Genomic DNA, 17385 nt, shown 5'->3' with positions numbered 1-17385 from the left:
GAACTGTACTGTGCCCCATTTGAGTCTGATTTGGGCTGTAAGCACCTGGGTGGGGGCAGGGATGTGTGTCCCACCGGCACACTCTCTCCGGAAGCTTCCGTGTGTTTTTTGCACAGTGCACACACTGGGCGCCTGTTTGGTGAGCGAGGCAGTGGGCTGAGCAGGGTTGGGGTGTGACATCTGTGCAGACGTTCTCAAATGCACCTCGTGAGCACTTTAAAGAATCGTGAAGAGTGGAGATCTGGGGAAACGTGAGAAATGGGGTGCCCCCAGGACAGCCTGGTTGTGAGGTCAGCGCCCCTCCCTCCCTGCCCTCCTCGCCCCTCCTGGCCTCCTCCCTCCACGACAGCCCCGTCCCCCAGGCCCTGGAGCCCACGTGGCTGGAACCCACTCTTTCCTGTTTTGAATCTGCTCATACCCCACTTTAGGACCAACACTGCCTGATCTAGTTTGATCGTTTAAAAATTCTGCTTATTTTAGGGACGCCTGGGTGGCTCAGTCGTTAAGCGTCTGCCTTCGGCTCAGGTCATGATTGCGGGGTCCTGGATGGAGCCCCGCGTTGGACTCCCTGCTTGGCGGGAAGCTTGCTTCTCCCTCTCCCACTCCCCCTGCTTGTGTTCCCTCTCTCGCTGTCTCTCTCTGTCAAATAAATAAATAAAATCTTAAAAAAAAAAAAATTCTGCTTATTTTAATTATAATCTCTTTTCTGCTCTCCAGCTAAAGATTGTGAGCTACGTTTTTTGTGTGTGTGAGCTAAATTTTCAAAATGCTATGATGTATCATTTATTTTTATTTTTATTTATTTATTTATTTTTTAGATTTTATTTATTTATTTGACAGAGAGACACAACACAAGCAGGAGGAGTGGGAGAGGGAGAAACAGGCTCCCCGTGGAGCAGGGAGCCCGATGCGGGGCTCGATCCCAGGACCCTGGGATCACGACTGGAGCTGAAGGCAGACGCTTAATGACTGAGCACCCAGGAGCCCCAGTTATGATGTATCATTTATAGGAAGCGAGAAAAAACAGTGTATTCCCCTCTAGAATAAAACCTTTACGTCTAACTCATCGCCCTTGACAATTAGGTATTTTTTTTTTTAATTCATTTGAGACACAGAGCTACAGAGAGAGAGAGAGAGAGAAAGCATGAGCAGGGAGAGAGGCAGAGGGAGAGGAAGAAGCAGGCTCCTCGCTGAGCCAGGAGTCCCATGTGGGGCTCGATCCCAGGACCCTGGGATCATGACCTGAGCTGAAGGCAGACGCTTAACCATCTGAGCCACCCAGGCGCCCCGACAATTAGGTATTTTTAATCCTGTTTGCTTCATTTATTAAAGCGGTGTCAGCGTCAGGAAATAAGCCCGAGTGCCTCTCCGTCGCCCATGCACTTGGCGTGTGGTCATTTCTTGTTGCCACATACGGGTGTGAGGTGTCTGCCCAGCGGCTGCTCCCGCGTGCTGACCCTTTCTCCCGGGCGCAGGCTCTTCCTGTCTCCCTGGAGCCAGCGCCAGCTGTCGTGCACGCGTGTGTGCAAGCAGGCTTGTGCACGCGCGCGTGTGTGTGCTCGTGTGTGTATGTGAGCATACACACGTGCGTGGTCGACACCCGACGTGACTAGCTTACCAACGACTTTTTGGAACTCAGCTCATTTTCAGATGTGAGATGGGACGCTTGGTGTCCTCTCAAGCTTTTTGTAAACAACGTAGCTTGAGTCCTAGGAGGTCCTGGGGACAGGCAGCCTCCTGGACGTGCCGTTGATTCCGGAACCTCCCTGCACGCACGAGGCTTGGCCTGGGGGTTAGGGCACCCTTGCCAGGACTCGGATTCGCAGGGTGGTTGTGTGAGGAGGCATGGCGTTGCTTGGATGTCCGTCTGTGACGTTCCTCGTGGAATTCATTGGGATTTGGAAGGTTAGCAGCCTTTGCATGAACTGCCGTGGCTTCCGGGCTCCATCCACGTGGTAGCGAGTTCTCACTTGACTCCTTTCCACGACCGAGCAAGAGTCCACTGTGAGGATGGACCGTCTTGCTTGCCTGTCATCCCCCGACATTGGGCTTGTTCCTCTTTCTGTTGCGAATAGTGTTGCTGGGAGCTTGTGTGTGTTCACTGCTCTTGGGTACGAAACCCTCTGAGGGCGCTGGTGGTAACTCTGTGTGGTCTCTCGAGGAGCTGTCACGCTGTCCCCCAGGGGCTGCACCCCTGGATGTTCTGACCAGCAATGGGGGAGGTTCCAGTGTCTTTACACCCTTATCAGCCCTTGTGACCGTCTGACTGGTCTGACGGATTCTAGCCACTCTGGTGGGTGTGAAGTGGCCTCTCGTGGTTTCGAGGTGCGTGTCCCTGATGACCGATGGTGTTGGACATTGCTCACTGGTCATTTATGTGTCTTCTTTGAATGAATATCTGCTCAGGTCCTTTGCCCATTTTAAAAATGGGTTCTTTTTCGGGCGCCTGGGTGGCTCAGTTGGTTAAGCGACTGCCTTGGGCTCAGGTCATGATCCTGGAGTCCCAGGATCGAGTCCCACATCGGGCTCCCTGCTCAGCAGGGAGTCTGCTTCTCCCTCTGACCCTCCTCCCTCTCATGCTCTCTATCTCATTCTCTCTCTCAAATAAATAAATAAAATCTTTAAAAAAAAATTTAAAAAAAGGGTTCTTTTTCTTTTTACCAAGTTGTAAGCATTCTTTATATATTCTGAATAGGCTCTCATATCAGATGTATGATTTGTGGATATTTTCATGGGCTGTCTTCTGTCTCCCTTTCCTTCCTTCCTTTTTCCCCTTTCATTTTAAGTAGGCTGCGTGCCCCGTGTGGGGCTCGAACTCACGACCCTGCGGTCACGTGTCACACGCTGCATGAATGAGCTGTCCAGGCGCCCTGTCTTTTTCTCCCCTTGAGAGTGTCCTTGGAGGCATAAAAGTTTTTAATTTTGACAAAGCCTAGTTTATCTGTTTTGTTGCTTGTGCTTTTGGTGTCCTGTCTGAGAACCCGTTGCCCAAGCTGAGAGTGAGGAGATTTTCTGAGTTTTGTAGTTTTAGCTCTTCTCTTTAGTCGTCATTCCATTTTGAGTCACGTCTTCTTTGAGAGAGGAAAATCCTGCAGGCATGTAGTGGCCTCTGGCTCCCAGCCCCGGAGCAGAGATTCGAGTGGGTCTTCGTCCTCTTGTCCTGGGAGGGGGTGCCCCCCCGCTTTTCTGAGCGGAGTCCCCACCGGAGGCCTTGGCTGAGACTCCACCACTGTCCCGGGGCAGGTGAGGGACGTCGGCTGGCAGGATGGGACTGGATTTTACGACAAGCTGCTGGGTGGTCAGGAAGCTCATCACCTCGGCTTCTCCTGAATTTGCCCGCCTCCCGCTTGGAGAGTCTTAAAATGACCTGCGTGTGTTTCCTCTCCCAGATGCAGACTTGACGGGGACTGAAGCCAGTAGCTCTGACAGTCGCGGGGAGAGGGCTGAGCTCTTTGGCCACGTGGACGAGGGTCTCCTGGGAGGAGAAGCCAGCTACCTGGGCCCGCCCCTGACCCCGGAGAAGGAGGAGGCCCTGCACCAGGCCACCGCCGTGGCCAACCTGCGGGCGGCGCTCCTGAGTAAGAACAGCCTGCTGTCCCTCAAGGCCGACATGCTCCGGGACGACAGCTCCCTGCTGCTGGACTACCTGCCCAAAGGCACCCACTCCCTGTCCCGTAAGTGCTTTGGAAGGAGGTGAGGTGGTGGGCGGGGGGGGGGCGCGTCCGCGGGAGAGGTGCGGTGGGGCGCGCGGCTGCAGGGGCCGCGGCGGAGCAGTGGATGATGTGTGGTTGTTAGGGAACAGCAAGTGCTTGTTCGAGCGTTTCACGCTGAAATCGAGGCATCTGAACCAAAAACCTCGTCAAACTTTAGAAGTGCGGGGCCTCTAAACGGGAGCCGTGTGTGGGTCCGGAAGGGGGACCGGGATGGCAGCCTCTGTGCAAAGGGACAGGCGTGGGCTCCCTCTGCTGGCCCTCGTCCCGCCTTTGTGCCCGTTCACTCGTAGTGGGGAGCGACGTGCGCACATCCTTGCTTTGTTTCCGCTAGATAATGCCGCTTGCACGCCAGTGTTTTTAAAGGAATTGGATGTTGTTTGCTACTTAAATGTCTCCAGCCGAATTCCAGTTGTTCGGGAGCAAATGACAGACTAACCTGAGAAGCGGCTAAAGGTGCAGCCAGAGGTTCGGCTGAGCTGCCAAGCAGCGGGCTCCCCCGGAACTTTCTTCCCCCAACAAGACACAGGGCATTTGGCTTTCTCCTCTAACGGCCTGTGAGCCCGCGGGGTGCAGCCCGAGAGCGAGCCGGGTGCTCTGAAGATCCATTCTGGGGATGCTCATGGACCGTGGTGGCCGCCCGGACGGTGTCTCTGGCCATCCGAGGAGAAACGCGCTGTGTTTGGTTGGTGCTCACCATGGGTGCCAGAGGGAACGAGGTGCGGGGGGCACACCCCAAAACGGGAGGCCCCGAGTGCAGAGGGGGGCCCGCGGGTGTGAGCTCGTGGATGGGGCCTGCGTGGCAGCCAGTGTGGACACGGTGGCTTCCTGATTACCGCTGGAGGAAGGGAAGCCAACTCCTATGTTGGGGATTTGGGAAGTGCATCCTTGTTTTCATTTTTACTCTGATTTTAAAAAGCCAGTATTTTTACAAGTTTGTTTTCATGAGCGCTAAAATACCCTAAGTTTCTGTGTTGGAGCGATGAAATTTGCTTACGGCTAATAAAGACGCAAGTCGGAGCAATGCTTCTGTTTTTTCATTTCCTGGCACGTCATCAAGAGCCCAGGCCACCGTCTGAGCAGCCTGGACGCCGTGCTCAGTTCACGGGGCTTGGCTGTGAAGTCAGACCCTACACTGAATACCTCGTGGACAGGCTGCTTGGCTTTGGGCACGCTTTCGAAGACACATTTACGCCTCAATGCCCCATCTGAAAAATGCATCACACAGCTGTGGGGAGTTTAAGACAAAGTAGCGTCTGTGAACCCTTGAATGCATGCTCCCAAATGTTGGTCTCGCCCCGCCTCCAGTCAGAGTTGGGCTTGTGCCATCCCAGGGCACTGGGGGGTCGACTGGGCAGGTCTGTGCATCTCGTGGAAGGAGCCCGTGGGGATGCGGCTGGGAACTTGTGGCTGTGTGGAGAGGTGGGGGCACACTTGTTCGGTCCCCCCATAACACTTCTAATGCACGTGTGAGTGCCACACATCTTGGGCTGTGGGCGGGCCAGACCAGTGCCCACCTCTGCTGTCAGGGCTGACATTGGAATGAGGGGTGATTCTCGATGCTTTTCACTTGTCTTCCTGTCTGCCAGTCTTTGCCTCCCATGTGGGCAGGTCCAAAAGGCCTTTGGTGCATCTCTGCTGGGAACGACACTAGACCGGGTCTGGACCCCGCTCCTGGTGCGGCACCGGCGGCCACCCCCGCTGGGCCCCTCTGTCTGGGCCCTGCTCCTCCCCGGGGCCCCAGACCCTCCTGCAGCAGGTCTCACACCGGGGTGAAGCCCCGCAGGATTGCATCTCCTGGTGGGCTTTTCTCCCCGAGCTTCATCTTTGTGTGTGGGTCACCGGACCCTGTATTAATACCTCTTGACGCTGGAGTGAGGCAGCGACGCCTGCCCCGGACGTGCTCTGGACACGCGCGTGATTGTCAGACTCTGCTCTTCACAGTTTGGAGGGAGTGGAGAGAGCTGGGACGTGAAGTCCTCTCCTGTTTATTTTTAGTACATCTGTGACTAATTCCAGGTGAAGTCACCTGGTGGGTTTTGGTATTTTGTTATTTCTGTTATGTTTTAATCTCCTTGCTTTTAATATTCTAAATTCCCCATTTTTCTTGTAAGAACCTACCAGAGGCAGAGGGGCCAGAGAGCTTGGTGGGAAAATGGGTTATTTTAAAAATATTATTTTCTGACATCTTAAGTAAAGTCTGTCTGTTTCCAGGTATATACTAAAATGAGGAATGAAAATACCCAAATAAAAACTTTGTTTCCGGGGCGCCTGGGTGGCTCAGTCGTTAAGCGGCTGCCTTCGGCTCAGGTCACGATCCCAGAGTCCTGGGATCAAGTCCTGCATCGGGCTCCCTGCTCGGCAAGAAGCCTGCTTCTCCCTCTCCCACTCCCCCTGCTGGTGTTCCCTCTCTCACTGTGTCTCTCTCTGTCAAATAAAAAACAAAACAAAACAAAACAAAAACTTTGTTTCCCAGAACGTTGTGGTTGGCTGCCATGGTAGCCCCCCCACCCTCCCCGCCCCTGGCGGGCGGCCTCGCAGAATCAGGCTGAGGCTGAGCGGTCGTCCTGTGGTTAAGACGTGGTTGTGGCAACCTGTTCGGTCACTTGTGTTGGAGACGTTTGTCCCTGCGGAGGGTACCTGTATTAGCCGGGTGGCCGGAGCCACCGCCACGTGTCTCAAGATCCCGAGAGGGAGCCGGAGCGACTCCGCGAGTCCGTGTGTGTCGTCCGTCTGTCTGCTCCGTGCTGCCCAGTTTCTCTAAGCGCTCGCGGCGAAGCGTCAGGACAGGCGGAAGCCCGCGTCGGTCGCCTCTCCGCCACCGCTGCTGGTTTCTAGATGCACCCTCGTTGGCAGGACCGAGTTTTCTGTCCGGTTGAACGCGGTGTAGCTCTGGCGACTTGGTCCCGTGTTTCTCGCCTCGCTCCCCACCGAGGGCGCTCCTGCTTTGTCGGGATGGGGACCCTCCTCGTGCGCCAGAGCCCCCAGGTACCCGTGTGGTGGCTGAGCAAGAGATTGTGTGCGTAAGGGGCTTAACGGCACACCCGAAGAGGCACACTGAGAGCAAAGCAGAACAAGGCCCCCGTGCGGACCTCAGGGGGCGGACACCCCGGTTCCGCTCAGGCGGGCGCAGGGGCCTCTGTGCTCCCTCCACAGGCGGCTCGGGAGGGAGGTGGGGCCTGTGCGGTGGTGCTGGGCGTCCTCAGACCCTGGAGTGAAGGTGGGGAGCGCCCGATGGCTGCACTTGGTCTCCCAGCTCCAGGCTCCTTGAGCTGGTTGTTAACAGTGGACGTTTTATTATGATTTTCGGAGTGCCCCAAACTGGGTCCACATCCCAGCAGACGTAGGCTCGTCGTCGGAGAAATGAGGGGAAGGTGTGAAGTTTAGCGGGAAGCAGCTCTGGCACAGGATGTGCTGTGGGGGGGCTCCCGAGGCCGGTCGCGATTCTGCCTGGCCTTCCGAGGAGGGAGCACTGTGGGGCGTAGGCGTGGTCTGCTAGTTTTGTGAAAGAAAGGGATGACAGTTGCAGGTGTTTAAAATCAGGGGACCATTAAATGTGTAGGCACTGCTCAAGCCGTGATGAGCAGCCAACATTCACCTTTCCAGACAGTCTGGAACCTTCCAGGAAGTTCTGATGGGTCTAATCACATTGGCTATTAGAGTCAGCAGATGGTTGCTTTTCAGACTCATGGTCTTTGATTAAAGAGGCTTTTGTACTTTTTATTTTGATTTAGTTTAACTTGATTCTCTTATGTTTATTACGTTTTCAGGGGTAGGCGAGCACCCTACCTGTTCATAGTCACTGTTCACTGAACAGAAGCCGTGAAAAGCATCAACTGTGGCTTAACACGTGGTTCAGTTTTATAAGTTGTATTTGTGAGCGTGCGTGGATCTGGGTGGGGCCTTGACATGTGCGTCACCTCCTCGGACCCTCGAAAAATGCCTCACACACATGGGTCGCTGCTTGATTTCCCGGGAACAAACGGAAGGGAAGGAAGCCGGCTCATTGTGGGTCTGGGAGGATGAGTGTCTCATAAAGCTGCCACATCCTTCCAACATCCGAGGTAGCTGCAGCCTGAAAAGCATCATCCCTGATTATTGTCGCTGTTTGACCCGTAGATACTACTTTTGAAAAAGAGTTGAGGATCTCCCCCTAAGAGTTACAGCTGGTGCTGTCCTGTCTGAGTAGAAGGATGTGCCAAGTTCCCTCCCGCTCTTGAAGGGAGGGAACGCTCGAAAGATCCTGGGGGAGCAGTGGCGGGGGCTCTCCGAACGGGACCACGGGAGCCACCGGGCCGTGCCGTCCCTTCCTGACCCTTGTGTCTGCGGGCTGGCCCAGACGTCCAGGAGCACTTTGCGGGAAACCGCCGAGCTGGTGTCTGTTCTGATTATGGTGTAAAGATGATTTCTTACCGTGTGTGAAAAATGAATCAAGGACCTTTTCTTGGTTCTGGATCGACACTGGATTTTCAAACAACTTCCTGCAAAAGGGCATTGGATGATGTCACTACACTTTTAGATAAATAGCCAGCTCGACACACCTTGGAGTGTTTTCCAGAAGATCGTTTCTCAAGGCCACAGGCATGTGCGTGCTCCGTGTTCTCACAACGTGTCCTGACTTTCTGTGCTAGAACCCTCTGTCGTAAACATTTTGCTTCTGGGAGAGAGACCCTCACCCCAAACAAGTCACATGCGGAGACCCCTGCTGTTTGGGGGTGGCGAGCTGATAAAAATACCCAAGCGCCCACCTCCAGCAAGACCCAGGCTTTGTCACACGGCCGTGCTCCGCTCACAGCAGCAAGACCAGGCACCGGGCTCCTGGAACTCTGAAGCAAGCCCACCAGCTGGTGTTCCTTCACGTGGGTGAGACTCGTTTCCTGTGTTCCCAGGGCCTGGCACCAGCCCGAGTCACTCTTGGGGGGATGCTGACCGCAGAGCAGAAGCCCCTCCCTCTGGCCCCTCCACCCTCCACTCAGAGCCCGGGATGCCCGCTCTGGTGAATGGCCAGACCGAGCCCAGGACAGCACTGCCCCCCAGCCCAGGTAAGACATGAGAGTGGCTGCCACGTCCCGGGCAGCCCGGATCCGCTGCGCGTCCAGCACGCACGTGCCCTAAACTCCGCGTGCGCTCAGGTGCGTCCCTGGCGCGTGCTCAGGGGCTGATAGTGAGCTTCTGTCCTAGAAGCCGTTGTGCATACTGTCTCTTCTCCGTGCTCAGCTAAGCTCAGTGAGGGAACACCCAGCTTGTGCAGTAGTAAGTGTTACACACTCAGTAGAGTTAAGTTGGTGATGTGTATACATATGTATACATACGTGTCACGTTATTTTCAGGTGACGGCTGTGTCCACCGCAGTGCACCTGCCATCTGTCACCGCACACCGTTGACTCTGTTCCCTCTGCTGTGCTTCTCGTTTTCTGTGTTTATAGAATATAAACATATATTTAAATATATTTAAATACAAGTGCTCTTTTCTATTTAAGTTAAGAGATTTCTCTGAGGAATTTTTTCCCCCTCATGGAAAGACATTTGGCTCAGACAGCAGCAGGTTAAAGTCGCCGGCGCTGGCTGGTCTTGAGGCAGCTTTGTGGGCAGTGCTGGGTGGTTGCATGACCATCACGGACTCGGGGGCCTCTGGGACCCCAGGAAGGTCACGGAGAACAAGCTCTCCTTCCTGTTCCTCGGGGCAGAGGGGTTGTTTATAAAAGAAAGTTGTGTTAGGTTTGTCTGTCTCCCTGAAGAAAAAGAAATCTTTAAGGAGAGCTTAACCACATATTTTGGACTTTGACATTAAGTAAATGATTCCTACGTGGTCTTTTCCAACAAGGTGGTTTTGGTGGGAGATGTTGTGTTCTGTTAACGAGGATTTTTCCTTTGAGGGTCCATTGATTGAGAATTAATGGGAGCCTTCCTTCCCAGATGTGGGAGAGTTGTCCTTATGGTGACAGGGCAGGGGCCTGGCGCAAGGTGGTGTCATCACATCCTGAACACCTGTAACTTGTCTCTCTTGTTCTAGATCGATGCCCCTTGACACCTGGAGCCCTGGGCTCGGCAGCGAGGCCTCCTCTGGAGTTGGCCCCAGCTGGCGCCTGGGTGGGTCTCTGTGGGGGCCGCAGGCCTGCCCGGGATGCCTGGGGACTTCTTCCAGCACGCTGTGTGGCCAGTGCCCCTCCCCAGGCCCGATGGGCTCACCCAGAGCTCCGACAGCCTTACCATGAAGTCAGCCAAGGAGCCACGAGGGAAGCACCCTATGGACACAGAAGCCTCTGCTGCGTATGATAGCTTCGAGGCTGGAGAGGCTTGACCAGACACCTTTGTCCGCACGGGAGCAGACATCCCCACGTGCCTCTCTGCTGCGGCCAGGCCTGGTGTTCAGGTTTGGTGGCCATGGGCGATGGCCAAACCACGTCAGGATGGGGGCAGCTGTGGGGAGTGGGACTAGGCGTCAGTGTGGGACTTTAAATCTGGTACTTCTTGGCTCCTCCCCCGGCAGCCAGGCAGAGGCCTCTCAGGTGGGGCAGGCGGAGCAGGTGCGCCTCCAGCCTCCCGGCAAGGGCTTGGGTTCGCTGGAATCATGTGGGATGGCCCAACTGTGGGGGCAGAAAAGCAGGCCCCCATCCCTGGAAAAAGGAATCTAGTAGCTCCGACCCCATACTATCTGGAAAAATCGAAGGACAAAGCCTAGCCGCTGTGTTCTTGATATGTGTGTCACAGGGCATTTCTCTCCAAGGAGACAGCCATTGGTGGAGAATTACTGAAGCTGTGCTTCTTTTCAGAAAGAGCACCTTGTGTTTGCTATTGTCCACCTTCATTGGACGTGTTGACATTAAGTAAATGATTGCTAAGTGGTCTTTTCCAACAAGGTGTCCGCTTACGTACACAGAGCAGGTGGTCGTGGTTGTGGTGGGCAGGCCGGGACCCAGAGGCTCACGTTTGCCAAGCAGCACGTGGTCTCCCCAGAAGGGCGCCGGCGGCCCCGTTCCAGGTTGTGGAATCACCAGAGGCAGATGTGGGTTGGTTTCTGGGAGAGGTCCTTCCCCGTGAGTCTGACCGACAGCCCCCACCCTCTCCAGGCTGCACCCTGACCGTGGCTGTGGCCGGGCCTGTCCAGGAGCAGTCTCGGCTACTCCTGCTGCGCCCACTTGCTGCAGTCTTTACCATTATTAAGCAAGTTCCAAAGACAGGGAAAAGCCAGGTTTTCAGAGAGGCTTAGGGTATTGTTGTCAAAGGGTTAAAAGACCAGTCGATGCAGGTCACCCTTCCAAGAGATCCAGTGCCTTGTGGCTTTATGTCCCCGTTTGCTTTTGAATGGTCACGATGGGATCTTTGAGCTGTGAGGTCTCAGAGATTTTATGTCTAAGGTGGACATGCTGTGGCAGAAGTGCCCTGTGTAGACATCTGCATTCTGAGTTCCCTGGGTGGGGCCACAGAGGCTCTGTGGGGGCTTTTCCTTTCATTTGCTCACTTGACTTTTCCCTGGGGTGGATGGAGTGTGGACCAGCGGCTCACAAGAGCACCTGCACTGGGGAGGGTCTGTCTCTGCTATTGTACTGAAGGGCTTTTGTTAAAATTTTAAGACAATCGTGGTACCCGGCTGGCTCAGTCGGTAGAGTATGCAATTCTTGATGCCAGGGTTGTGAGTTCAAGCCCCACTTTGGGTATGGAGATTACTTAAAAATTTTTATTTTAAGATTTTATTTATTTATTTGAGAGAGAGAATGAGAGAGAGAGAGAGCACATGGCGGGGTGAGGGTCAGAGGGAGAAGCAGGCTCCCCACTGAGGAGGGAGCCCGATGTGGGGCTCAATCCCAGGACCCTGGGATCATGACCTGAGCCGAAGGCAGTCGCTTTAACCAACTGAGCCACCCAGGCGCCCTCCTGAGCCACCCAGGCGCCCTCTAAAATTTTTTAAAAATCTTTAAAATTTTAAAACAATTAAAACATTTCAGACAAGTTCCATAGTACCTGAAAGAAATAGGTTTGTAAAAAGAAAAGAAGTAGGTTGTGGTAGATGGTCCAATGGTAAGGGGCTCAAGAAACATTTTTAGATTAGATAGTTGTCTGATTTTGTTCTTACATCTAACATTATTTCCCTTAAACTGTACAGCCATCTAACATGGAATTTTTAGCGAAGTGTATATAGATATTTCATGTCTTATATTTTGTTGAATTTCTCATTGAAATGTGGCTCATGATTGATTTTAAAGAGTTTTTTAAAAAGCTTATCCATATGTAACATTAATCTCTCTTGAACACAGAGAATTTCAGTAATAAAAGGTTCTTACTTGGGTGTATTTACTGGCACAAAACATGCTCCACATCTGTGTTCACTTTGGGCCTTTCAGTGTCTCTACCATGTTCACATGGTAGGAAATGAGAGATGCCAGAGATCTGGTGTCGCATGTTGTGGATGCGTGTGCGTGTGTGTGTGCGTGCACAGAAATGAAGACTGCTACTCACGTAGGGATAGTAACTTACTAATTTAGATTGCATTTAAAATATATAACCTGGGGGCGCCCGGCTGCCTCCATCGGTGGAGCATGTGACTCTTGATCTTGAGGTCGTGAGTTCAAGCCCCATGTTGGGTGTCGTGTTTACCAACCCCCCCCCAAAAAAACAAACCCCAAATTTAAAATATATAATCTAGTGTTGATTATTGTTGGTCTTGCACTTGCACAGAACTCAGGTGCTAGGGAAAAGGCATTGATTTATTTTAAAGGAAACACTTGAAGAAAACTTTCTGAACTTCTAGTTTCCACCATGACAGCTCGTGTTGGGCTTACTCTCCAGGCAAAATCTATTTGAGAATCTGGCCAACGCACACACACACACACACTCTGGAGACTGACCAGTGCAGGTGGGACTTGAAGGAGTGTGCGACTCTTCATCTCGGGGTCGTGAGTTCCAGCCCCATGTTGGGTATACAGTTTATGTAAATAAATGAAATGTAAAAAAAATGAAACAAGGGAGACAGCGTGGGCTTTCAACGGAGACCCTGGGGGAGGGGCACACCTTGAAGTGAGAGTCTCTCCCTCAGAGTAAGACCCAAACCAAGTTACAGCAGCCCCAACAATAGCTGAGGTGAAACTTTGCAGGGTGAAGGTAATCCTGCCAAATCTGTCTGCTCAGCAGAAGTAACAGCAACAAAGAAGCAGAAGCCTCTTTGAAAGAGGCACAGCCTGCACAGTACCACCAATGTCCTTGCCACGCTCCACGTCCCACGAAAACAGAGCCCCGTGACTAAGTCCCAGCCGCAAAAGCAGACGGGAAGATACCCGGTATTGACACGTTCAAGGAACATTCTGGAAATGAAAATATGATGTCTGAAATTAAGAATTCATTGCATAGCCGAATAGCAGTCTGGGTACGACCTATGTATCCAGTATCCAGATGTTCATGAACTGGAAGCATGGAAAATGTCCATGCTGAAGCCTGTAGGGAAAAGGCAAAAGAGGGGTGCCTGGGTGGCTCAGTCGGTGAAGCGTCTGCCTTCGGCTCAGGTCATGATCCCAGGGTCCTGGGATCGAGTCCCGCATCGGGCTCCCTGCTCCGCGGGGAGCCTGCTTCTCTCTCTCCCTCTGCCTGTCGCTCTGCTTACTTGTGCTCACGCTCTCTCTCTCTCTGTCAAATAAAAATCTTAAAAAAAAAAAAAGGGGGGGAAAGCAAAGAGACACACGAAACAGGGTGAAAGTGTGTAATGCGTGTGTAATTGGATTTCCAGAGGAGAGAGGCAGAAATGGGGCAGGATCAGCACCCAAAGGAGACAGCAGTTCAGTTTCCAGAAGCTGATGAGAGACACCAACCTATAGCTTCAAGAAGCTCCGGAACCCCAGAGCAGAATGAATACCAAACAGAAAACAGTATCTGGGCACATGATTGTCAAACTATTGGAAACCAACGACAAAAAGAAAAGTCTTAAAAGCAGCCAGTGAAGGAAGACACTGCTTCTCGGGGAGCCAGACTGATGACAGAGTCTTCGGCAGAGGGCCGGGGAGGCCGCCGCCTGCATGCCTGCCACGGTGCTCTTCACGGAGGGGCTGAGTAGAGACGCTGTCGTCCACACACAGACTGAGAACGTGTGGAAGCCAGCCCTCGGGCGACAGCAGGAGTGGCCGTGCGCGTGACAGGAAAGCATCTCGATCGTTGAAAACAACATTTACAGTTTCGTATGGGGTTTTTAACAGAAATCAGAGCATAACACAAGATGCTAACAACACAAAGGGTCTGGGACAGATGAGCTTGACTGTTGAAGGCTTCTGGCATTCTTCACGAAGTCACCTGAATAACGGCAAAAATAGTAAAGTACAGGTCAAAGGCTTATGAAGAGAAAAAAACGGAATACTACTTGATTCATTTGAAATAAGGCAAGCAGGGAGGAATAAAGGACAAAAACCAAATATTAAGATGGTAGATTTCACCTGGCTGTTTCCATTATTATACATGAACTAAACACTCCAAAAAAAGATGAAAAAAATCTGCTCAGAAAAATGTTCACTGTTTGTAGGTGACGTCATTCGTAGATAAGAACACAGAAAGCGTTAAAGCAAAAAGATAAATAAGATAAACCAAGGAGGGGCGCCTGGATGTCTCAGTCAGTTAAGCCTCTGCCTTTTGGCTCAGGTCATGATCCCAGGGTCCTGGGATCGAGTCCCGTGTCAGGCTCCCTGCTCAGCGGGAAGTCTGCTTCCCCGTCTCCCCCTGCTCCTGCTTGTGTACTCACTCACACGCGTGCTCTCTCCCTCTCAAATGAATAAATAAAAAATCTTAAAAGAAAAAGATAAACCAAGGAAACCCGTAAAGGAAGTCTTTAATCTTAATATCAAAGTAAACTGAAGAATTATTATTCAAGGGACCTCACATAATGATGGAGTCAGTTCTGTAGGAAATGTAACAGGCCTAAATGTGCGTGCTTAATTTTAAAATATATGACATAAAAGTTGACTACAGTCAAAGGAGAAAGACGGGTCCACGTCACAGTGGGGGATTTTCGACACATTAACTCAGTAACTGATGGGACAGCAGACAAATTATCAGTGAGGATAGAGAAGATCTGAGCAGTATCCAGATGTTAAATGAACCCTGAATTCCTATAATAAACCCATCTGATCACAAGGTATCATTCTTTTCCTAGATCACTGGATTCAACTTGCTACTTTGTTTAGACGTTTCCCATCTGTGTTCAGAGAGGTGCTGACCTGTAACAAGGATTAACTAATTTGAAATCTACACAGAAGCAGTGCATAGTATTCTGAGTGCCTTTGAAACATTTACAATGGGCAGATCTTGCAGCTGTAACACAGATCTCGCTGGAATCAGCGTCTTCTCTGAGCCTGGTGAAATTCTAATTTTTAAAAAATCAATAGCAAAAAGATACTGGACTATCCCCCCAAATGTTTGGAAAGCAAACAACATGCTTTTAAATAATGCTTGAGTCAAAGAATAAGTCACAATGGAAATGGTAAAATATTTTCCACTGAGTGATGTGAAAAGAGAAGCCCATCAAGACCCGCAGGATGCAGGTGAAACAGTGGCAAAGGGGCCTCGTGCCTGCAGTAGCACTTAGTCTAATTTTGGGTCAAAAAATGAGAAAAAGGACAGCAAATTAAACCCAAAGTAAGCAGGAGGGGTGCACAAAAGAGGAGATGTCAGTGAAGTGGAAAGCAGACATCATCGGTAGAACAGTGAAGCAAGCTGAACAGATTAATAAAACTCACGAGTTCCTATCAGATGTGATCAATACGAACAGAAAACAGTGCTAATTATAAATAAAAGGTATGAAAAAGAGATCACCGCTAAGATCCTGTAGATATTAGAACAATAAGAAAATATTGTGAACAATTTACGCCAACACATTTGACAAGTTGGGGGAAATGGGCAAATTCCTTAAAACACTGCCAGACAGGGGAGCTGTAAGGGGGCGTGGCACACCACGTAGGGCCTTGGGTGCTCGGCTCCACCCAGGAGAGCATGCACAGGAGTCCTGATTATGGCTGCTTGGGACCAAAGGGACCACGTGGGTGGTCCAGACACAGCAGGCTTAGGGTGGCCGATGTGGGAGACTTTAGCGGCTCCGAGGTGCGGGGACCACCCCGGTTGTCTGGTGCTGGGGTGAGTGAGGCAACTTGATAGTTGGCTTGCATGTGAAAGGCACAGTTGGAGCAAAGTTATTTATTATCTCTTGGAATTGGCCAACCCTGCAAGAGACTATCCCAGGGCCCCCAGATGTGCAAGCTCGGGATATAGGGGGGAAGCGTGGCTGTCCTGGTGAAGAGGACGGTGGAAGAGGCTCTGACCCATGGACGATGGAGTTGCAGGAATCAACAGGCGAGCCGACCGCAGGCTAGAGTGTGCACAGACTGTGTGTGTGTGAACCCTGCCGTGGGCGGAGGCACCTCTGCCGTTGACCAGGGCTGGACAGTCTTTTCAGTATGTGGTTCTGAGCAAGTTGGATTCGAGGAGAAAAATGAATCTTGACTTCTAAGTCACACCAAGCACAAAAATTAATTTGGGATGGATCATAAGCCTAATTATAAAAAGTAAACGGTTTTATAGAAGACCTAGGACAATAGCTTCATGATCATGGTGGTAGTTTCTTAAGCAGCTCATAAAGAGCACTTGATAAAATGGACATCATTAAAATTATTAATTTCTCCACTAAAGATACCTTTTTAAGAGAGTAAAAAGGCCAGTCACAGGCTGGGAAAAATGTTTGCAATAAATATATCTGAGAAAAGATTCATATTCAGAATACATAAAACTTTAAAAATCTAAGAAAGAGGCAACTTAGTAAATCAAGGAAGAGACTCGAGCAAGCACTTTACCAGTGGGCTCAGTGTCTTCAGTGGATGGGAAATGCAGACAGTCTCGCAGTGCAGCACCTTTGCAGAAGGGCGGGAGTGCAGAGACCCACAGACTGACCACACCAGGTCTCTGCGAAGACACAGCAGCTGGGATGCTCACGCACGGCTGGAGGGGACATAAATTGATGCGGCCACGTGAAACACTGCTTGGCCATATCTACCAAGATGGAACGTACAAGTACCCTGTGGCCCAGACAGTCCTCTCTTATGTGTACACCCCACAGAAATGAGAGCCCTGTTCAGCAGAAGACATGTCTGAGAGCCATCTGAGCACCATGGTCCTTTGGGACGGATGCCCCTCGGCGCATGGCGGCGGGGGTGTGGGGGGTCGTACCATGGGATACTACACAGCAACAAACAAGAACAAGCCACTGCTCCAGGCGGCCACATGGTGACCTTCGCAGACTATGTTGAGTGAATAAAGCCAACTTGAGCGTATGATCCCACAAATATGAAGTCTTAAAGCAAATGTATGGTGATGGAGGGCAGAGCAGTCATTGCCTGTGGGGGGATATGGACTAGGAGGGGACCGGGGGTGCCTTCGGGTGCTGTGGGTGTGCAGTGTCCTGATGTACGTAGAGAGGTAAACATTCACTGAGCCGTATGCTTAAGTCAGCTGTATGCACTTCTGTAAGGTTAGAACACATCAGGGGCGCCTGGGTGGCTCAGTCAATAAGCGTCTGTCTTCGACTCAGGTCATGATCCCAGGGTCCTGGGATCGAGCCCCGCGTCAGGCTCCCTGCTCCGTGCAAGCCTGCTTCTCCCTCTCCCACTCCCCCTGCTTGTGCTCCTGTTCTCACTATCCCTTTCTCTCTGCC

The 17385-nt window shown here is 51.7% G+C and overlaps 1 protein-coding gene across 8 annotated transcripts in view; it reads left to right on the top strand.

The window, feature by feature from the left end:
• Positions 1–17385, top strand: part of ZBTB46 (zinc finger and BTB domain containing 46) — a 67664-nt gene that overhangs the window by 36760 nt on the left and 13519 nt on the right. For 5 of the 8 annotated variants that reach the window (XM_064573468.1, XM_045886133.3, XM_064573467.1 and 2 more), the window contains one exon: positions 3390–3674. The exons of 1 other annotated variant lie outside the window; for it this stretch is intronic. In XM_064573468.1, the coding sequence (XP_064429538.1) occupies positions 3390–3674 (285 nt within the window). Of the gene's footprint in view, positions 1–3389; positions 3675–8599; positions 8753–9723; positions 10084–17385 lie in introns of all 8 variants that reach the window. 2 more of the 8 variants (XR_010405961.1, XR_010405962.1) reach the window with 2 other exon arrangements.

This window comes from Mirounga angustirostris, unplaced genomic scaffold, assembly GCF_029215605.1.
Source record: "Mirounga angustirostris isolate CCGP_5_RB_7025 unplaced genomic scaffold, mMirAng1.0.hap1 SCAF_10, whole genome shotgun sequence".
NCBI lineage: Eukaryota > Metazoa > Chordata > Mammalia > Carnivora > Phocidae > Mirounga > Mirounga angustirostris.
The sequence above is the reverse complement of the archived record's forward strand: the minus strand, read 5'-3'. Positions and strand labels throughout refer to the sequence as shown.